The sequence below is a fragment of the Hyposmocoma kahamanoa genome, unplaced genomic scaffold, assembly GCF_003589595.1.
Source record: "Hyposmocoma kahamanoa isolate Upper Pololo Valley unplaced genomic scaffold, ASM358959v1 192, whole genome shotgun sequence".
NCBI lineage: Eukaryota > Metazoa > Arthropoda > Insecta > Lepidoptera > Cosmopterigidae > Hyposmocoma > Hyposmocoma kahamanoa.
Genome location: NW_020653719.1, coordinates 9,305,327 through 9,329,132, shown reverse-complemented (window position 1 = coordinate 9,329,132; position 23,806 = coordinate 9,305,327). Strand labels below are relative to the sequence as shown.

At 40.9% G+C, this 23,806-nt stretch overlaps 1 protein-coding gene across 1 annotated transcript in view; it reads right to left on the bottom strand.

Annotated features, from left to right (window-relative positions):
* The window catches only part of LOC113226683 (serine/threonine-protein phosphatase 2A 56 kDa regulatory subunit gamma isoform-like), a 76,681-nt gene that overhangs the window by 15,731 nt on the left and 37,144 nt on the right, over positions 1-23,806 (bottom strand). The window contains exons 2-4 of the mRNA XM_026459405.1: positions 7,366-7,948; positions 3,633-3,832; positions 2,844-3,047 (exon numbers count right to left, since the gene is read on the bottom strand). Coding sequence (XP_026315190.1) covers positions 2,844-3,047; positions 3,633-3,832; positions 7,366-7,948 — 987 coding nt within the window. The remainder of the gene's footprint in view (positions 1-2,843; positions 3,048-3,632; positions 3,833-7,365; positions 7,949-23,806) is intronic.

Sequence of the window (23,806 nt, the reverse complement as noted above, 5' to 3'; positions counted from 1 at the left end):
CCTTCCATCTTTCCAAGATCCTATAAACAATCATAATAATATGGTTACCTTCTAAAGTTTCGCCACTAATGAACAGGACATTGAAAAGGCTAAAAGCTAAAGCCAAAACCCGCTGACACTTAACTACTGCCGCATTGTTTACCGTCAATGCAGACTTTGCATGTAATATCATTAGCGTAAAAATATACTGTTGATTCCAGTCTTTATTGCATATAATAATAATAATAATGTGCCAGGCAACCATACCAATTACCCGGTCTCAAATTAAGGAATTCCCTGTACTACGAGTACCAGAATATCCGGAATTCACTCCGCGGCACCAATTCCGGAATGCGCATTTCTTTCCACCTATTGTCCACAGTGCAAACTGTTGGGCCACCGAGGTTATCAAAATCTTAAACTATGCGAATTCCAACCCGGGACCTCCTCATGCAACGTCCACAGTCCACAAACCGCTGGGGTACTGCGGCCACTAAATGAGGTAGAAAGCTATGAAAAGGTCAACACCCGGGCAGCGGAGCCTTGGAAGTACCAATCATCAATTCAGTAATCGAAAGGAACTTTCCCCGCACGACGTACCATTACTTTTCTGTATGTCTGGCGCTGGGCAACAAACGGCAAGTACCTTACGCCAATTGGCAAATTTTTTTCATCAAGATGGCAAGCATTATAGTGTCTGCCATCGATACTATAAGAAGTATACGCCCCAGCCCTAAGTACGGATTTTACGGAGCGGATTTTAGAACCAGTGCGGGTCGGGAACTTCACACGTTTTCCAAGGGTTGTGAACCTTTGTCGACGTGCTGGTTTCATAACTATGGTTTTCCTTCAACTAGCAGCTAACTACTAAATTATCACAAATGTGTATAACTTCGAATACAAAGTAATGCCGCTACAGGGATTGTGGAGCAATAGTTCTCCCACGTCGCTCTTTTTAACCGACTTCAAAAAAGGAGGAGGTTCTCAATTCGACTGTATATTTTTTTTGTATGTATGTTACGCGAGAACTCCGGTATTTGTGAACCGATTTTCATGATTCTGGTTTTGTTGGAAAGAGGGGTACCTCTATAGTGGCCCCATTTCATTATGAAGAAAATCATTCACCTGTAAGGGTGGCTGATGACGTATGAACATTCATTTTTATAAATAGCGCCTAAATTTTATTTAAGGAGCAATTATTTTAAAGGTTGGTTTTTCTATTCTCCAATTCAAGGCGTTTTCCTCTCTCAATATACTTTGAGTAGTGAGAACCTATTTTTATTATCTTCTGTGTCAAGTTCTGTATAGTAGCGAACTAGGGGATATTTCAATAAAACTTGGCAAATACATGTAATTCCACGTACTTTTGAAGTCGGTTTTTTTAGTACTCTGTACTGAGATTATTGAAATCATCAAAGACGTAAAACATAACCTTCCAAAAACATTTCAATTACTCAATTTGGGAATATTGTAACACGGTACCCTAGTACAGATTCCACTCCGTCCCAAGCTCTTATTTGTACATGTCGCACGTTGAACTAATAAAGTCTCAAAACCAAAAAGTGAAATTTGTCAAATTGGTGACTAAAATTTCTGAAAATAATTATAATTTCGAAATTCGAAATCGAAAATAGACGGTTATTATAAAAGTATCAGCTGTAACCAATAACGTCTGTTCATTCGTACGCAAATCTAAAGGATTCAAAGGTGGTTTCTGTTGAAGTGCCAAAAACTGAATTCTCTTAAAACTCCCAAAAAACCATTGACTTACAAAAAACATAACATCTTTAATAGCAAGGGTGATAACCAGTAAGCACAAATCAAATAGAAATATCGCACGGCGGCTTCAATTATTCACGACGGTCAAGGGCACTTGACGCGTTCCATTTACATTGGGGTGCCTTTTGAGGGTGTTTGGCAGAAAGGGAAGTGTACACTGTACATACTACCTGTAGGTAGATTCTCTATACTCTATACAATCCATGATTGCTTTGTAATTTATTAGATTAGATTGAGATAGATTAGATAGATTGATGAGAGATTAATATGATGATTTCCATTTTGTCAGTTTCCAAAATATTGCTTTTCAAATTATTACACTTTATTTGAGGGTGGTGGTGCGATTTGTTCCTAGCCTGACCGTGGTGTTCGTTTCTGCTTTTCATAAAATAGACCTTTCAAGAAGAGGTTCACTTTTTAAAATGATGACTTGTAAAAATAAATTTGGAAGTCGACAAAAATGACGTTTTTAAAAAAGGGAGAGAGAGGCCTTCGAAAAAAGAAGTAATTTATAATTGTGGATATATCCGTCAAAAGGATAATAAGGAGGGCGCACTCGCCACCATTGCAACGCGTGGGTGCAAGTGTACGTAGCGTAGATATGCCTGTGCGCCCTTATAGTGAACTTAATAAAGGGTTCAATTCGACAACATGTTTTCCGAAAATTAAGTTACTGATTTGTGACATCATGTATTCCACAGCAAACTATATCATTAATTCCCACTTTTCCAATTCCAAACCCACTCTTAGTTGTTTAAAAGAAATAACTCTAGCAACAACCACCCGTACTGTCTTATCTTGCTGTTTTCCAAGAATACTGACTGAAATCAAAATAGTTCGTTACACAGCTGTATTCAGAAGGTACTAACTTCTATCACGAATAAGATACCGAGCTGTCATTGGTCGAAACAATCATGTAGCGACTCTGGATCAGTATACGATTCGTCGATTTGCGCGTTAGATATGCAAAGTTCTTTTTAATTTGAATGTAGGCCGCTAGTAGTAAACGTAGGCCGCTATTCCAGAAAGCCATGACATATGACGCCATAAAATGTTTAAGAACATTTAAACGTTCAGCGACTTACCTGTAAGACAAATTTCTGGTCGATATATTTCTTGGCCACATTGGGCTGGAAGTCTGGCGACTCAAGTAGCCGCAGAAACAGCTCGTATACCAGCTGTAGGTGCGGCCAAGCCGCCTCCAGTGTGGGCTCGTCTTCTTCAGGGTCGAACTCTGCGCCATTCGGATTTGACGACGGAGGTAATGTCCGGAATAAGTTTATTGCAAACTGTGAACAATTTGTTTCGTTATTTTTTATGATACGAAGTGTCGGGATGACCCTGTCGTGTGTTAAGAGACACGCAATTTGGTATCATAAACACTCAGAAATTATGTCACAGTCTGAGAGCCATTACTACTACGCCCGTTAAATACATAAAATTGACAAGTCTCACATGAGGCTCACATGCATCTAAATTCACCAGCAGCGCTGGAACGCAATAATGCTTTACTGTTTGGCGGCAGAAATTGGAATCGAACATTTTAAAGAATTATTTAAAAGTTGGAATAGGCATTTGGCTATACAACAACTTTACAACTACGTAAAACCATAGAATTAAAAAAACTACAAGTCGTTATAAAGTCTACAATATCAACTTTAAATTCCTTGTGAAATTGCCATCATTCATTTAATTCTATTTAAACTGGATGAGATTCATCATCCATAAACAGAAGATATCTTGCTATAAAGCAAAGGCCTCCACTGTATAATGGAACTACGTATCTTGGTAAGTTGCCTACAACCAATGTATGTCCGCAGGGTGAAAGTAAGAATTGAGAGAAGTTGACAAAGTGAAAGCGATCCCCAACTTACCATATTAACTGCTTCCGGGTATATAGCTTCTGTGATAACGCCGCGCTGTGAGGTGACATAGTCGACCATCTCCAGCAGCGCGGCGCGTTTCACCTCCTTCCATTTCAGATCTGATAACGGCTCGTCCGCGAAATCGAACAGCAGACAACATTGCCGGAGCTTCTGCACGAATAACTGCTCGCGTTCTGCTGCCGGCGCATCTGAGTACATACGTAAATTTATTAGTCTGCCCAAATTTGTCTTCATATAACTGATATTCCCATAGACATTGCTATCCACAGCATATGTAAAGCTACCCATACTCGTTTGACTATGCCCTAAGCCTCCTTCATCTACATTAACACCGGTGATTTTGCGCTATCCGGATTCAATCCTGCCTCAGGGCTGATGATTGACTTTATCCATGTTGTTTTAATTGATACAAAGATTGTTCAAAGACAAAGAAAAATTCCTTCGTTCCGGTTGCTATATTTTCGCCTAACGCGGACTCGACTGAGCTCGTCCAACTGAGCTATGGAATGGTTGGCAGACCTTACGAATTGGTCTATGTGCTTGCTGCAGATCTTTGTTTTTGGGTTTAACGTCTTTTTTGCCGTAGTCTTTCTCTGTGAGAGCCAGGTATCTTTACAGCTACCAGCGGCTGACAAGAGATGTCGCTTTATTAATTACATTGGTATACTTTTTGTAAAAGTATTCCACTAGTTTGTTGTTATAATTGGTAAAAAGATCAAACAAACTCAATGAAAATTATTTCTATCCAGCTGGACCTGAATCAGCGAGATCCATAGTTTTTCTTACTGGAGCAATGGAATTACATTCGAGACTAGCTGGACATGTGTCGTCATTACACTATGTTTTATTAAAGTAGAGAATCTAGTCTAAAAGAAAACATTATTGTGTGCTGCATTGTCAACAGGATTATTACGGCTTCATTATATTTATATGTACAAACTAGTATATATGTGTACGTATTCATTAAATGTTGTTGGGATTTTTTACAATAATAAATCATTGCAATTGAATATTCGGCGTTTGACGCCACTAGCATAGTCCTCAGACGCAAGATCTTCGGATTTGCTTAATGTTAAGCGTAACGAACTCCTTTCCAAGGAAGACTATTTGCAAATCTAAACAACCACTTAAAACTTTGCAGTTGAACTGTGCTCTTAAAGTTAAGGAGGAGATAAATCACTACGCTTTAATAGAAGATATTATAATACAGGTTAAAGTATGAAATTGCCGTTCTGCAGGATAACAAACACAAAAATGTTTTAGATAATAACTGTTTAACTGTTGGAAGCTCTTTTCGTTCTTTGCTGCAGAATAGTCGGGAACAGAAGTCCACAGAGCCTATGAGTTTCAAGGCAGCCAAGCATAATCCGGGAAATATATTAGTCAGAACCAAATCAGATAGCTGTATGTATGGTAGATGGTGGCGAAAAAGTTTCAATCTGTAAGGTGCAGATTTTTTATTCGATAGATGTCCGTAAACGATGTAAAAGTAGCGGTGAAACTAAGTTGATTATCTGTGTTTGTTTTCCTGATTGTCCTGCAATCATCATCCTCATCACCAAATCAATCAACTCATCTAAGGATGCTATCACTAATTTTCAGTGGGTAAGTCGCGTTCGGACACTGTTTGGACTTGTCGCCAGAGATCAATCAGTGCGTTGATCATTTCTGATTAAGATAAATAATCCATATTTAACATGAATACGGTCGAAACCATCGTTAGCGACATTGAAAGGTTTATGACACGTCATTCAGTAGTTAGAATAATTTGTGTGGTATTTATGGTTCTTTTATTTAACTGATTTGGAGCGAACGAGCTCAGTGACGAACCATGCTGCTAATTCATCCGTCATGCCCTCAAGTTTGCGATGCACCCGATTCAACAATAGATTGCAAGTCGTCATCTGATCGTCCACGAGGCTCATTTGCCTGGTCAACATTTTCAGTGCAGCATCGGGTGAACTAAAAACGTATCGCCGTACGTTAGTCGTACCCTCTCCATACACGTGGTTAAGGTGTGTGGAAGAGATATTGGTCTTTTCTTGTGAGAGTGAGTGATTCGGCCAATATAATTATAAGAACAGTATGCGATGCGTGCTACTTTGTAAGTGACCACTCCATTTTTAAAATTTAAATAAATTAATTTTTGTTATACTATTATTTCTAATGTGAATTCAATTTAATGTAATTCTCAATTATTTACTTCATTAATAATTATAATATTCGGTAAATAAAATTCAATTTAGTTGGTTATGTAATGTAATGTAATTAATAATGTTAAATTTATTAATGGGTGTGTATAACCTAAATAAAGAAACATTTACGTTTATTTATTATTATTTTTAATGTTTCGAATTATTTGCAATGTTAGATTTCAAAGGGAATGCAAAATTAAGCAAGACTAAAAAGTAGGTCAATGACTAAAACAGAAAAAATAACGCCAGTATTCTAAAATGAAATTATTTGTTTTTTCGAACAAACCAACGTTTCAGGCCCTTTACAGGTCTCACGATCACGACTGACAAAACAAATATACGCGATTCCGACAAACATAATTTCATTCGCCGAAAACCTATGAACTCGATATAAAAATTTTAAATTTAGAAATCTATGTTCATTTTATTTGAAAAATTTTGTAATTTGAATGGTACTATAAACGACTTTATTTCATTTAAGAGTGGTCAGAACTTTAGAAGAGCAATTTCATAATCCCTAAATATATCGCGTGGAGAGCATTTACTAATAATTACTTCTTACTTAATTTAAGACCACTAAACGAACCATATTTCTCATACGTATATACAAGTTTAAATAAAAAAGAGCTAACACTAAAAGTAGCGCTATGCGCAGCGAATTTGTAAACAAAAACGGATCTCACTAAAGAGCGAAAGAAAAACACCAGCGTACCTTTTAACCAGACGTAAACATTGCAATTTTGACAGAGTAGGTAAATCGATCTAAGACTAATAATCTTTGCAATAATAAGCGCAAGGTAGTCAGTTTAGTTTTAGTTAGGTAGGTAGTTATACATCACATAGTTACATAGTTTTTTTTATATACATATTTTTTAGTTATATATCAGTTATACGTTTATTCCAATCAGTTTAATTGATAGTTTTACGAGTGGCTCTAATATTTATACATGGTACCGAGTCATGAAAACCAATTTACATTGGGTGCTGACATTCTACAACCCTATCGCGGTGCATACATCATGTCAATGGGAAAATATACTGCAAGACGCAAGGATGTCGCATTCATTTTCCATGACGTGCCCACATACTGCCCGCCACTGGACTATGGGTCGATATTATGGGATTGCGGCAGATTCGCCATTAGGTACTCCATAAATATTTGTATGAATACGTATTATAATAATGTCCGCATGCCTAATAGACTACGTTCATTGGTATTGTTTTGGGTCTAGCGATGGTTTGTACCGGTGAATAAAAAAATTGGGCAGCACACGGCATTACATCTCTACACATTACTCCGACACTACACTACAATTTATTGCACGTGATTGCCAATATATTTTACTAGACGCGATTTATATATGATATAGGATATGTAAACATAAGTAGAAGGTTGTTGCAGAGGCATCGCCAGCTTCAATAAGCTGTTAACGATGAGACTTTTGTCGCTGGTTAGACAAACTAGTAAATGAAGTGTATTGTCACACAAAGTAGAGGCCAAATTGGGGGCGACGACGGTGACGAACCTTTGAGTAGAGGCAGTTGCACCATCAAACTCTCCTTATCATTCAGCAGCGGCGGGCGGTCGGAAAGCGGCGCGCCGGCGACAGGCGCGGGCGCGGTGGGCGGCGGGGGCGGTGGGCTGCGCGCGCCCGGTGGCGACGGCACCTTCTGCTGCGGCGGGCCCTGGCCCTCCATGCCGGAGTCGGGGCCGGAGCCGTCGCCGAACAGCGCGAAGCGGAATGCACGCGCAACGTCCGACACGCTCTCGGAGCGCTTAGTGGTCTGATTCGCGACTAGGTCGAGGCCGGAATGAAAAGACGGGGACTTGGGGATACCGAGCGGCGAGACGGCGCGGCGCGGTTTCGTCTCAGCGGCGGCGAACATCGCGCGAGAAGGCGCGCGCGCGGCCGGCCCGGCGTGGACCATCGCAGTCGGCGGCCGGCAGCGGCATCCGAGCGGAGGCCCGGCGATGCCGGGACCGGAGCGAGCTGCGGGGGCGGCCGGACTGCCGCGCGCTGTGTCTTCATAGCCTGCGCACGCACGCACACCCCGCGCCCCACGTTCTGCCCCACCCGCGCCTTCTACCGCTCTATACAACCTCCGTATCTAGGGTTGATGCGTTTCCATTGATATATTTTATGTTTATCTGTATTATGCTTAAAAATACATTGGGTATTTTAGGCGCACAAATTCATGGTAGATCCATGAAATACTATAGTGGATGGATAGGATGGTCAAACAAAAATTGACAATTAATCAAGTTTTAAAATTACCCAAAACAGAGAAGATATTAAGAGACAGCCCTACACAGACTAGTTGCATAATTCCAAGGTCAAAAGTCGTGGTGGACCGATAGACACTAGACAGGCGCATATGGAGAAGCGGCAATAATTGTGCAATAAACTATTTAGAGCTGATGTCCCAACAGACACACACGATCATTCACCGCACCATCTCCCGAACAATTCAAATACTTAGGGAGTTAACGAAAAATAAAATACAGATATGTCAGCAATAACAACACACTAATAAAACCACTTATAAACGACACGACGAAAACATCATTGCTGCACCATAAACCAAAAGTAATATTCAGTCAAACAGACGCATCTAATAAAATCTATTTCCATGTATTATACTAATACGGCGTCTACGGCGATCATAGTCTCCCCTTTGGGGCACAACCGTTTTATGACGTCATGCAGAGAATATATGAAATTTTCCGCTGACGTATAAACGGGTAGTCGGGGCAAGCCAGTAGCAGTTTTCTCGGTAAACAAAAGTATGCCGCGGGGTAGTCGGCAAACACGGGGTAAAATTTGGGTGCATCTGGGGTAAGCAAGGCAGCGGTTGCGTGAGGGAAGCGATGTTCCCTTACAGACGGGAACTCTTCCCCCCTGGAACGATCGTTAATCGACTATAAATTGTCTGGTTTACTTCCGAAAACCACAGCCAACAGGGGCTAAACGCAAATTGGTTTCAGTGAAGGTTTTATTATGAAAAATAATATTTGAATTATGTTTTATTCATTTCAAGCCCCAAGAAAACGAGTCATATCAATCAAAAGTGAAAATTCTTTTCTACACCGTCTAACCTTTAAAAAAAAGATAAATCAGACGTCAGGACAGACGCGTAACGTGTTACGCTCATACAAGGTAACTCGCTTTCATTGTTTAATAGACAAGTCGGGGTTCACACGAACAACACGCGAATAATTATAATTAACAACAGCTGCAGGAAAATACTTTAGCTGTACAACAAATCCGCAGGTAGCGGTGGCTGTCAAGAAGCGGAGGCGTAGCATAGTGAGAATACACAACCGCCTGTCACATCCGCATAAAATATGAAGTTCACGCCGCATTATCAACGTTAAAACGCCGCAAAAATTTATCAACGACCGGAATAAGCGTAGTATATTTATCTAAATTGCAAGTTCATTTACAGTGGATAATACCTCCCTCAGAAATACCGGAATAATAAGATTAAAAATCTTAAGTACATAGGGCGCACTATAAGTTTCCGGAACTGGTCACTTACATAAACAATATTTAAAAAGGAATTACCACATTTGAAAATGGAACTCTTTGGCTGTAGAATACTTTCATGTCACTTGTTATTACATTGTGGCGTCATTCTAGAAATTGGTTGTCTACATCATGGATTTAACTCGTGAAAATTTTCGTAGTATGATTTTCTACGACTTTGAGTGTAATTTAACAGCTCCGCGGAACTTCGCTCGGCGTCAAACTGCTTTTGGCGATGAAGTACCTCGCAAGACGACCATTTATAGCTGGTTTGCAGAATTCAAATGCGGTCGTGTGATGTGATCTTAGTGACGAATTTCGTGATGGTCGTCCGTCCACTGCTGTGAACAACAAAACCATCGATGCTGTGCACCGTATGATCAAAACAGACAGGCATGTGACATATCATGAGATTCGGGCATTTTTAGGCATAGGCATGAGTCAAATACAATCAATACTACACCAACATTTGGGTATGAAAAAGCTGTGCTCTCGGTGGATCCAACCCAATTTGACTGAAGCTCAAAAAACGGCTCGCGTCATCTGGTGTTATGCCATGCTTACCAGATTCAACGAAGGGGCGTCAAATTTGGTGTGGGACATAGTAACAGGTGACGAAACATGGATTGATAGTTACGATCACAAAACAAATCAGCAATCGAGCGTATGGGTCTTTCGAGATGAGCTGAAACCAATCAAAGTGGGCGCGTGCAAATGCCGCTTAGAGGCATTTAAGCGGATGATTGCTTCTTTTTTTAATAAAACTGGACACGTGGCTACTGTTGCTTTGGAGAATCGTTGTACTGTGAATAGTGATTGGTACACGACCATTTGTTTGACGGAAGTTATTGACAAACTCCGTAAAAATAACCATAAACGCCGTATTATCTTCCACGGTAATGCCAGTTCTCACACGGCCAGACAGACAAATGAATTTTTGAAGGTGAACAACGTTGACCTTATGAGCCATCCCGCGTACAGTCCCGACCTGGCACCTTGTGACTTTTACTTATTTCCAAAAATTAAGAACCAGTTACGCGGTCAACGATTTTCATCACCTGAAGAGGCAGTCGAAGAATATGAAAAATATGTTTCAGAGACTGTCACGGAGGAGTGGCATAAATGTTTTAATTCATCACATGTTGATTCATTCGTATGAAAAAGTGCATTAACGCTAACGGAGAATATTTTGAGAAACAATAAATTCATTTCTGACCATTTATTGTATTTTTTCTTATTCATTCCGGAAATTTATAGTGCGCCCCGCGTAATAATTGATTTTTTGGACAACATAAGTCCACACATCCAATTAGTAATAGATAAGTCTGTAACTGTGTCAGATTGTGAGAGAATTGTATATATTATCATGTTATGTAGGACGCCCTGCGGCAAGATGGCCGGACGACTTGAGAAAGGTGGCCGGCAGTGGCTGGATGCGGTCGGCACAAGACCGGGAGAGTTGGCGCGCGCAAGGGGAGGCTTATATAGCAGGGGATGAGTGTAAGCTGATGATGAATGATGAGGTGCCTTATTAGAGGTCCTTCCATTTTCTCAGCAATCATTTTCAGGATGCTATTGCTACTGTTACGTAGTCCTTCAAAACCGGGACCCAGTAATGCTCACATTACGGCTTGGAGGAAGAAAAAGGTAAAGTGACAGTACTACTAAACCATCGTTACATTGGTTAGTGGTGGTGGTGGTGGTGGAGGAGGTTTATGGGGTGGCGTTGACCGTACAACAATACAATGTACTACACAAACAACAGAAATTTCGTTAAAATCGATAAATTTATTTTTACACTAAGTCTAATGAGGTGTTATTGATGTTTATCAGGCGTTGTGTTAAAAAGTACCGCAATTAGATGATCTAGTTGAATAAACATAGAGACAGAATAAACACTTGTACAATACATAACTACAAACATACATATTATATACATACATAACATAACAATCAAACAGAAAAAGATAAATTAATATTTTTGTCAATACAGTCAATATTTTTGTATATCCAGTATTCCAACAAATGTTGTCCTTGTCCGGCCTAACATGTCGTATGTATGTAGTTCGGACAATTTTTGCTGTTCGATGTGTTTTTGATTTAAGAGAATCACATCGTCTGTAAAATCATAACACTTTTTATCGCGTAATCGGCTTGAGTCAATTAAAAAAATTTTATGCGTCGGCGGTCCGATAAGAGCGAAAAAAAAAAACCGTTGAGGGTTTCATATTGGCGCTGCACTCCATGTGAAAGTGAAACTCGCAATGTCTTCTAGCTCCTATTGTAACAATTTTTTAAATTAAAAAATAAGTGCGCAATTGACCTCCATCTCTCCTGATGGAAAGAGACGATGAGGTCGACGATGGAGCATACACCTAAACAATACCTATTGACAACTACCGTTCAGGAAACAAGTCTGCAAGTAAGGAATTCTTCGTCATAATATAAATGCGGAACCGTAACGCTTCGTGTAAATCCTTGGAATATCCGCAACATAGGGATGGAACCCAAGCTTACGCCTAGTCCCCCAATGTTGAAAACATCATCATCAACAGCTTACACGCATCCACTGCTGGACATCAGCCTCTTTGTGAGCACGCCAACCCGATCTTGTGCCGCTCGCATCCAGCCGCTGCCGGCCACCTTTCTCAGGTCGTCTGACTATCTTGCCGCAGGGCTTTCTACACTAGCCTTAGTAGTGGCGGACATGGTGGTCCGCCGAATACAACTGCTGGGGCTCGAGGTTGCCGTGCCGAAGACGGATGTGGCCGTCTTCGGCGGGAGAGGCAGAGGTTGGGCGGGCCAGCAGGCGCCCACATCTCCATCGCGGGAGTATCGGTCCCGGTCAGGTCCCAGATGAAATACCTGGACCTTGTCCTGGACCGGCGATGGAACTTCCGGGAGCATTTCCGGCAACTTGCTCCTCGAATAGTGGGCGCCGCATCGGCGGTGGGTCGGCTCCTGCCCAACCTCGGAAGGCCGGGAGCCCCATGCAGAAGGTTATACGCCGGGGTGACCCAGAGAATCGCCTTATACGGGGCTCCCATTTGGAGTGGGGCCTTATCAGCGGCGACGAAATCGCTGCTGAGAAGGCCCCAGAGGGTGGTCGCCCACCGAATGTGCAGGGCGTACATGAGAGCTTGGCGGATCCCCCTATGGAGCTATTACCATAGGGGCGATCCGTCCTGTTCTCGTAGAGTGAGTGAACCGGTCCCACGGGCCACTGTCGTACCATCTTGTGCAGGTGCTGAGCGGGCACGGCTGCTACGGTCACTACCTGCACAAGGTGGCGGGGAGGGAACCGTCCCCGTCGTGTCACGAGTGCGGTGCTGCGGATGACACCGCGCAGCACACCCTAGAGGTGTGCACCCGGTGGGATGAGCAGCGCCGTACTCTGATGGGGACATTAGGGCAGGACAATTTCGCTGCCGGGCGTGATTGCCGCCATACTCGGCACCGAGGCGTCCTGGGAGGCGGTGGCCTCCTTTTGCAGGGAGGTTATGTCGCAAAAGGAGGCCGCGGAGCAGTCGCTTCGGCGCAGACGTACGGGGAGAAGGCGAAGGCAGTTCGCTGCTCGCATGATCTCCTAGTGAGGCCAGTTGGCTCTGGACAGGGACTCCGGAGCCTGCATTGCACGGACTCACTCGTCTGGGGGGCGGGTCGGAGGACAACCGACCCGCCCTTCCGTTGGCGCGGGAGCCCTGGCGCAAGCTAGGGCGGCCGGGTGGCGTCGTGGTGAATGTTTACCGACCCCACGGCACCAACTCAACCGGCGAGAGGTAAACCTGAGTGGGGTAGGCCCTCCAATCTGGAGGGAGAGTCCCCACATAACCCCTGAGTCTCCCTGGGCTCAGGTGTATCTATATAAAGATTTATTCTCGTCTAAAAAAGGGCATTCTACACTACGTTTACCTTGACGTGGTCGCCATTCTAGAACAAGTCTGTCCACCGACGATCAACCTTCCTGCAGACATGCCTGACCCACTGCCACTTAAGCTTACTGATTTTGCGAGCTATATCGGTCACTTTAGTTCTCTAACGTATGACCTCGTTAGGGATTCGGTCTATCAGAGAAACCCCAAGCATAGCACGCGCCATCAAACGCTGAGCGACTTTGAATTTGTGGATGTTGTTAACGTCCACGTCTCTGGCATAACTGGTAAAAAGCACTGGTTAAATACCTTCGTTTTTAGGCTTTGTGGGATTGATGACGGAAATGGGACGGAGGAATGAAATCGTGCAATTCTTTCGCACACTCTCTGTGATATATCCTCTCCATGATAGATTCTGTACCTGACTCCTTAATCTGGTTACAAAAATGTCAGATATGACAGTCAGTGAGGAGACGTACGATACAACTAAGCACAAAAAAGTTACTTCTCTGAATGAATTGAGTCTTAAAAGTTCGTATTATATAAAAAACCGAAAACATCTTCTAATGGTTAGTCATTTAGAATCCAATCATGATTCACTGACCTATCTATTTTGTTATGATTAACAAGTGACGGGAAGAACAAGTCGTGCGACTGGTGGTAAGCATCACGCCGACCCGTAACAATTTCCATGCCACTCAGATCTTTATATCGCAATGTTCTCAAGGGCATAGCCACTACGCCCGGCACATTGAGACCTAAAAGTGACAAGTACCCTTATTTTTCAAAACCGGAACGCATAAATGCTCATATTACTGTTTGGAGGCAGAAATAGATATGGTGGCAGTGCTTCCCGGAACGAACTCTCTTCCACAAGGAGTTTTCTTGCTACTAAATACATTTGTGTCAATTCACACAGTACTTGGATGATTAAAACTCTAATTGGGTGGGTGCAAGAAAACGCGAGCTATCTAATCTACACTAATAGATGGACATCCTTTACGATACTTCGCAAGCAGATAACATTTGCGTATCTGCACAACTATCAGATAGCGTAGGTAAGTAATTAGGTCCACACCTACTGTGGAGTTTTATACCTGTGATATGGGAAGTACTCAGGGTCATGGAACAACAGTACATGAACGTTGTCAGTGATTAATTACTCAGGTTTAATGATGTGGTTATTACAGTGGTGCTGTAGTTTCAAATATTGGGATTACAAGTAGGTAGGTTTTATGTATGACTCAAAAACGTGTTCTTTTCCATACGGATTAATTACATAATATAATTCGTCATTGGTATTATACTCCATTGAAAAACAAATTGCGTATATTTGTTTCAAAAAAGTCTTTTTTATAAATAAACTTATTTTGAGTCCCCATTTAGACATAGGTCGAAAAATTGGAACGAAATCAGACGAGTGTTTGCACTGTGAGCGCTGGATACGGAGGTCCCAGGTTCGATTCCCGGTAGTAGGTACCAATTAGTGAAATGAAGTTTTATATATTATAATAATAATAACGCACACACTCATAACCCCGCACTAGGGCTAACCCGGTATCATAGACAACCACAAATTACACCCAAACTTACGAGAGAAATAAGTGTAGGCCATATAAATATTTCTCCCGGTCCGGGACTCGAAGCCGGTACCTCTGCGTGGCAGACAGGCATGGTAACCGTTCGGCAACGGATATAAGTTATTGGTTCTGGTGTGCGTGTTCCAGGAAGTGCCCCAGAGTAAATTCTGCTGCTCTGGTATTCGTTAATTTGAAATCGGGCAATTGGTGTGGTAATTCTGCACGTTACAAATCTAGATACCGAATAAACTATTCCTAATCGAGTTCTTAGGTTTTCACAATAACACAATGGAAATGAATCAATTTTTCTCGGATCTAAAATTGTGTTAATTTGTGTTTTTTATTTATTTATTTTTTTCAAGCAATCCAATATGTTTCGGGCCCTTTATAAGTCGCATCATTCAGCAGTGACCATGGGACATGTCGAAAACAAATATACGCGATATAGATTCGGGAAAAATGATTTCATTTCGAAACTGTTATTAAATTATAGCCAATCCTCAATTTATAAGACATCGTCAAATAGTTCGCCCGAGGTCAAAAGGTACTTACATACATCTGTGTTCGACAAGGAGGCAGTACTTACGGTAAGAGGCGAGATTAGAGACGCGCAACGAAATTAGATAAATTAGCGGCGGGCAAGCGGTGACCCGGGCCCTAATGCGAGCGAAGGACACTCAACCAACCGAACCATTTGTTCGCGAAATTGAGATGACACGAGAACGGCAGTGTCCGCAATGGATAAGGCAGTAGCTCAGTAAGTAACACCTATTTCTTATTTGGCTGCCAATTGCCGACAATTGCGAATTTAAGAAACAGCATGATTGATAATGGGAGTGGAAGCTAGAGGAGACCTAGCAATGGGTGGTAAAGATATAATGAGATGGATGTCAAATGCGCACTTATCTACTTGTAAAAAAACAGTTTTTTTTTTATAATACCAAGTGACAGGACGAACAGCTGTGCGCCTGGTGCTACGCGACTCCCCAGTCCATAGCAGTTGCGGTACCCCGCAGAAATAGGTATATCAAAAACGTCTCCGATAATTAAGCATATTTATATCAAACACTGGGTACACGCGAACGTCGCAAGTACAAAAGCCTTTTAAAACTATTGTTTAATATAATTTTAATTGCTCACTTGCAAGACAAACACCACTTGAAAATAGAAGAAATACAATAGGATTGTTCTACAATTCAAAAACATTTCAGAAAATCCAATAATTATCTAAGGTTGTCACACTTTAAAAAATAATTTTAAAAAACGCCGATCATCGTCAATAGTGATAGCCATTTTGACAAAACATCCGCAAAATAGTATCGCGCGCAGTTAGATCCTACAACTCACTCCATTTGCAGAAATCAGACGAATAACTAATATGTAAAACAACGCACCGCCCTACTTTCTTACATCTGATAAATCCTCAAATTAGAATACACCCGATAGCGGTTTGCATATGAGGCCCACTTCCTTAAAGGGTCGCTTCCGATATACGGAACGTGACTGACCCCATTTATTTGTACGGATATTGAAATGTAGGTTGGGCACTTTGTTGATTTTTTTTGCTTTAATATATAGCTAGTCGGAATCGGAAAATTAACGTTTTTACAAAGCATTTCTAAGCGACCAATGAAATTAAGCAGAAAAATATAGCATTTTTAGTCATAAGAGTGCAAAAACACCATCGCCTTTATTCTAAGAGTTGTAAGTGATAATACATACGAGGTATTCACTCTAAGACGACGATAATATGTCGTTGATTTGTTGGAGGTCGCCGAGACCCGTTGGATGGAGCTAGTTTGACCCTATACCCCTAGGTCCGTCGGGAGTCTTATATTAAATTATTTGTGCTACTAGGCTAATTCTTCACACGAATACTGCGTTACCCGATTTAATTGAACTGCAATTGACAAACTGCTTAGCTGCTATAGCTTCGAGACACTTATGTCCAGCATTGGATATAAGTTACTTGAAGAATAAGCATAAAAAATTTCTCCCTCTCTTGTTCGTCGAATATTTCATCAACATAGATGACCAATGTACACATTTGCCATTAAGGAAATTAAAAATTACTGAAGCGAGGGTGGAGTTCGCCTTTGCGCGGTGCAAACAAACAAAGTCAGGAAGTGCTAGAATCAATATGCTAAGTCTCTGGTCACCCTGCAGACGACATACTGTCAGGGAAGTCGACGCGTAATCAACTTAAGGGTTCTTTTTGCGTGCGGATAACAGCGGTCAGTAGCGGCCAATCGCAGCTTGCCTGTTCATGTCAATCAGTAAAAAAAATGCCAGATCATATTTTTATTATAAATAAAAAGTGTACGGTCTGTCTGCCATCAAGGTCGTACATGTTATCGACGAGTTTAGTCGTTTAGGTGCATACAACCTAGACGAGGCTTTCGTTTGCATATACTGGCTATTGCTGGACCTTTAAGGATTTGAAATATTTACTAGGTGTGGTATGATGTAACGGAGCTGGTGTCCGTAACTTGATATCTATGTCTATTTTGCGTGTTATTTAGTAGGTAACGGTTTTGTTTATTACAAGTCTGTTGCTTTAGTGGATTTTCATTCATATAACACTAGAAAGTAACAAAATTCGTAACAAATATAACCAGATTACTAAGAACTTTAAAACAAGGCGTAAATACCATTAATTTTTTTTTTTTTCAAAATAATTTAAATTTGTATTACTTGTAATTTAACTAACACATAGGCAACGTACTGTGTTGCCATGGTCAATAGATACTTGATTTGAATAAACATTAATAAAAAGATGTTTCTGGAAATGTCCTGGCATCTATTCATGTTGATCTAGTGCGTAGAAGTCTCCAACACCCATAAGATATAACAATCGCGTACCGTTGATGTTTATGGCATTATGAGCAAAACGTTAACGTCACTGCTTGCAACTACGTGCCAGCTCTCCAACCCTGCAGCTAGGGTAGTGATTGTATCAACAATACAGTAGGTTCTTTCACGTTTGGATTCTACTTTCCATCAGGTGAAGTGGAGACCCCTGCCTGTCATGTACAATATTTTTTAAAGTAAACGGACTTGGTCTTGACTGCCATCTAGCCCTGGAGCAAAGATAGGATCTACGATGGAACGAGCTCGCCTAAAAAATGCCTATTCAGTCACACCTTAAAGATAGTCGGGTTGTATGTGCTCGGAAATACAGTCGCAGGCAGGAAATTCTATTCCTAGGCTGTGCGCATATTAAAAGATGACGAAAAGCGCGTAGTTACCCTGAATAAGGACCAAATAAGGATGACATCCCGCCGGACGTCTAGATGTCCGATGGTAAGAGAGGGCGGGCGCGTTGAGGATGATGAAACTGTGAAGTTTAGACTTGACTCTATCGTCGCCATTAACTTTTCTGGCTCTGCGTTTAAACGAATCAAGAGCCTCAAGTTGATATTTTGTTGAGACATCCCACAGGTGACTGCAATTTGTCCAATTATGCAACGTACAAACTAGATTCAAGGCAAGAAACAGATCGCGCGTCTTCCGGAGAATAGTCGCGCAGTCTTGGAAATTTCCGCAGCTACCGTATCGTATCTAGTTTTTCTTTTTCACTGTGCCGGTCACCGTGAGACATAAGTTGATAAGTCCGATGTGCCTATAATTTCTCCAGCACCCTTACCCTTCAAAATCGGAACGCAGAAATGCTAACAATACTGCTTGGCGGCAGAATAGGTAAGGTGGCAGTACTTCCCTGGATGAACTCTTCTGCAACGAGCGAGATTGTTGAAACATGCAAAGCTGATAAACAAAGGCTACTAAAAGTACTTCCAAAATTCTTATAAGCTTATAAACTCAAAATAAAGTATATTCCTCTTTACCTTATCTGACTATACTCACATATTTTATATATTATCGCTGGACAAGTCGGCCCATAAATTAGGCGAGCAATAAGCTTAGAAAGTCCAATTGGAATAAAATTTAATTCTCATTATGAGCGTGACCCAGAATTCTGGTTAAACTGGTTGTTGCTTCCATATTAGAGGTAATATGCTTTAGGCGAGATGCGCATTTTAGTCAAAACAAATACATTGGTCAATGATATACAGACAAATTCATGTGAACCATGCGTAATAGGATATACGTAGGTTTACTAAACACACATCACAATTTCACATTTGACTTTGTTGTAGACAAAATTAACAAATCAATTTGTATATCTTATGAGATTGGTAATTAGAATAATGTGTTAGATGACCACAATTACATGGTTTCAAACTAGAACATTTCCACTGATATGAGTACTCGAGTACCCAAATTAACTCCGAAAGGTCTTTTTTAAACAGATCCTACGAGGAATCATACCTAGGACCTCCTCATCAAGCGCCTGTAATCTCAACCACTGAACCATAGAAATCGTTTTTTTTTTAAAAATGATAAGTGCGTATTTGACCTCCATCTCACTTGAAGGAAAGTTATGAATGAGGTTAACGATGTAGCATGCACAATTAAATAATGCCTATTCACTCTCGCCTTGAAAAGGTCCAAGTTATAGCGTTCGGGGCATAAGTCCGCAGATAGGCGATTCCAGTCTTTAGACGCTCGCCATATGAATGTGGAAGCGAGACGCTTGGTGTGAATCCTGGGAATGTCCACAATATAGGGGTCGAATCCCAGCCCGATGATGGAAAGGGGAAGGCGGAATCGAATTATGCAAGTCCATCGCACACTCTCCGTAATATATCCTGTAAAATACCGATAAGCAGGCAACCTTACGGCGGTGTTCAAGTCTCTGCAGCTTCGCCTCTACCAATTCCGAGTCATCTATAAGCCTGTTTAACTATAATCACACGTATTTTAAAGCGAGAGAAACTAAACGTGTTTCTAATTTGTGGTACTTATTTCAATGTCACAGTTATTCAGGCAAAGATTGCATACTTTCTTGCATTTTCATAATAAAGTTATAAAAGCAACTGCTCATGGCAATGGCAATCCTATTGAGTATTACTTATACAAGCGGTTAGCAACAGCTTACAATATTCTGAGGACTCTTACAGTAAAATGATCTTTGTGCCTTGGCGCCTACGTACAATTCAAAACCTTTTCTCTGTGTTTAAGCTCGCAATTTACTGAGCTAAGTATGAGTACCCACTAAAGGTATTCGTTACACTACAGCGTAACACAAAGGAAAAGTACATTAGTGTAAGACATAACATATAATAGGCTAGGCACTGCATACAGGGCATTCTTAAGTTCTAGGCTACACTTCAGTACATGTATGTAGATGTGAACATGTTTCTGCCTTTGATATGTCTGCCTGGACGCACCAGAGGAATAGAGTAAGTAACAAGAGAATTAGAGGCACATGGGACTTGTCAAATTATGTCTCAGAGTTTGAGGGTGACGGGCCCACTGGCAGCGACCATCAGATCTTTGCGATTTAAAGCTCCGAGTAAGGACTGCAACTGTTATGGACAGGCGTGTAGCTTACTATCAGGCCCACGAATTATTCATCTCTTGAACCTACAAAACCTCCGACAAATCCACGTTATACAATTGACGACTTAGATGGCGCAAGATGCGGAGATCTCCTGATTCGATTTCTAATCGTTTTATTCCGGTTGCTCTGAGCAATAGCTCCGTAGTTAATAATTACGTTGCATTGGTACTCAAAACTCAGTGAATTCCTTACTTTGAGACCCTACGTTGTGCTGGCTGTGATAGATTAACGCATTAAGATTACCAATTACAGCGGTTCAAATACGCCTATTTTTATTTAAATTCCAAAGAAACGAGCACGTCTTTACACGATCCATTTAAAAAAGAAACAAAAACTCGAAAGTAGATACTGCCACGTGTCCGACTTTCCCCCGACCACCCTTTCTTTGTAAAGGTTTCGTTTCCGTCCGCTTTTAGGGCGTAGCGTTGGTACTATTGTTATAGCATTGTACTTTTGACGTCAATGTTAGTGCCTTTTTCGTGCGTCACTAAGATAGAAAATAGTTTTTAAAGCCTTGTAAAAATTATACAGAATGCTTCATTTACTGCAAAACATGCGATACAATGAGTTCTTGCCCACAATACAAATGTTACTTAGACGCTATATAATGGCATTTCAGTTGCCACTCAAAGCTTTAAATCACAAAAATTTGACGGGCACTGTGCCCGTTGCCCTGAGTCGTAAGTTAACAAGTTCCATGTGTCTGTAATTTCAACAGCAATGTTCACGATACTGCTTGGCGGCAGTAGTATGTAAGGTACAGGCAGTATTTCGCTGGACGAACTCATACACAGAGAGCTCTACTGTTACTAGATTAATGGTTTACTTCAAGTCTCTATTCAAACTGTAGTTAAGTTACCATCTATGTTATTCTTTTCACTTATGAGCTAGGCTCTTGTTGATGGAGTAATATATGGAATAATATATCCAACTGTTTGTTCAGTGTCCTAACTTTGTGTTCCTGCTACGAAACGACATTCACTTTTTCCCCAGTCGAAAGACGTTCACTGCTCCCCAGCAGCGAAACAATTACCGTCAAATAAGTAATTCTCGACCAAATTAAAAAAAAACAATGTCTAGTATGAAGCCTCATTCGCATCATGCTCCTTTTAATTTGGCATTATTATATTACTTATTTGACAGTAAGTGTTTCAGACGGAAGTCGGACAGAGTACAAGGTACAAGAGTACAAGGCCTGAACTGAATAGGCCTTCCCCAAAGAACGCCACAACCATAGTAAATAAGAGAAGTATTGTAACTCCGTACAAAGTAGTGATGAAAGAGACTCAGTTTTTTAAGGCGTTTTATAACGACTCGACTCCATTTTACAGGACTCGACTCTAAAATTAAGACTGGGGGTTCAAGTTTTAATTAATAAGACTCAGTCGTTATACTAAAAGACTCGAAAGACTTATACCTATTTTATGTCTTATTAAACCCGAAGTTTATAAATAAAAATGACGTAAGTAGTGTGTAGTAAATAATCTCGTTTATTTACGTATAATAAAAATCGTAAAATAAATACCTTGTGCTAGAAATAAAATCACGCCATACGGCTCATGACTCGCATCTCCCGAGGCTATGAGGCGCCAGTCCTTTTAGTCGTTTTAGTCCTATAAGTCTTTTAAGCTTCCTAGGGTTAAAAGACTTCGACTCGAATTAGTCTTCAGTTTTAGTCTTATGACTCAAGACTTGATGGTTAAAAGACTAGACTAGTCGTGAGGCGTTGAAAATTAGTCGAGGTATTTTAAAAGGCCTTAAAAGACTGAGTCTCTTTCATCACTAGTACAAAGTAACAGCGAGGCTTGTTTGTGTGCACGACAGGCGCGCGCCGTGTACGGACACACATTCGCATAATAATGAAAGGCGGGTTAGGACAGACAGTGTTGTGCAACGCAAGTGCATCGCAAAATTATGCGAATGTGCACACACAAGCCACGTTGCTACGTTTGTATGGAGTTATTATACTTGTTTGGTTATGCTATGCCACAACGATCGGTCTTGTACTGCTTGCATCCAACGGATTCTCGCAACTTTCAGCAATTTTTTTTTCCATATTTAATCAAAATAACTTCATCTAGGTATTTCCTTGTTACTCTTTCTATCCATCTTCGAGCTTCAAATGCCCAATCATCTTTCTCCCGCGGTTCTCTGTTGTCAGTAAGTAAAGTTGCAATTAAAATAAGCAGCAAATCTTATGACGCTAAAGGCCGGTTAAAAACACAATTTACGGCAAACCATGAACGTCTGACGTCTAAGAAGCAGTAAATATTTATAGATTTATTTATTTACATGTAATACGTTGTAAATACACGCGGTTTGCGAGTAACCTTGATCCCTAAATCGCGTACCAACTTTTGAATTTGCCGATATTATATAAGAACAAATTACCTATGTGGCTAACGTATACAGCTCCGTTTACGTCAACGTTTTTTACTAAATCATCGTCCTCTTTTTATTACAGTTGGGTAAATGATAGCTTATAATAGAACTTCGTGCAATATCTTCATTTTGTTTCGAATGTTATGCGCGGAACGCGGGTAGTAGAGGGAGGAGTGGCAGTTACGTGCTTGCTAAAGTCTGTACCGGATGTAAAAAAAATGGTAACAGATTAATAATTCAAAAAAAGCTATTACTTCAATTAGTTTATTCAATTACATAATTTTTTCTTAAATTTATTGTCGCCCACTTCATGATCGCTTTTGCAGAATTAACAACTCATAGGCAATCAGATCAAAAGATGTTTAAAAGTTTTATTTAGCAAAACAAACAATACGTGTACGTTGTACTTAATGAATTGTTCTAACGTTTCTAAAAGGTTTCGAAAACATTAAAATTATAAATTTGCTCGTAATCGTTTTTGTTTTGTTTCTTCCACCGTCAGGTACTGGGTCAAGGAGCTGGTCAAGCTTGATAATCAAGATTTAAACTCAACAGTCGAATGATTCACTTCGGAAATTGATATGCTCTTGACTGTCCCAATGAATTTGTTTGGACACAAGTATCTGAGCCTGTGAAAGAGTTCGTAGAGGGCAGTGTTGCCACTCATATCTATTTCTGGTGCCAAGCCGGTATTTGAGCATATCTGCGTTACGGTTTTGAAGGGTAAGGGTCCTAGTGAAACTAAGAGCCTATGCACACGGCGTATTTTATACGCGCCGAATGACAGGCGTCATCTGCGCGTATACGCGCCGTAAATGCGCTGTAAACGCATAGACAAGAGATAGTTCTAATTTTAGTTTTGTTTCTTTATATCAGTAAATTTTTGAAATGAAGCAGCTACATGAAATTCTATAGAAGCCTCTTGCTTGCAACGCGATGTTTGCGCGCTTTTGAATCGATTCACTACAGCGCGTATACTCGTAGATTACGCGCGTTTATGGCGTGGCCCTTTATGTATCGGGGCGACGGGTACAGTAGCAGTGCCCTTCAGATCTTTGCGATTTAAAGCTCTGAACGTTACGCCTATCAATAACGCACGACTTGTTCGTCCCGTCACTTGATAACATAAAAAAGTAAATAAA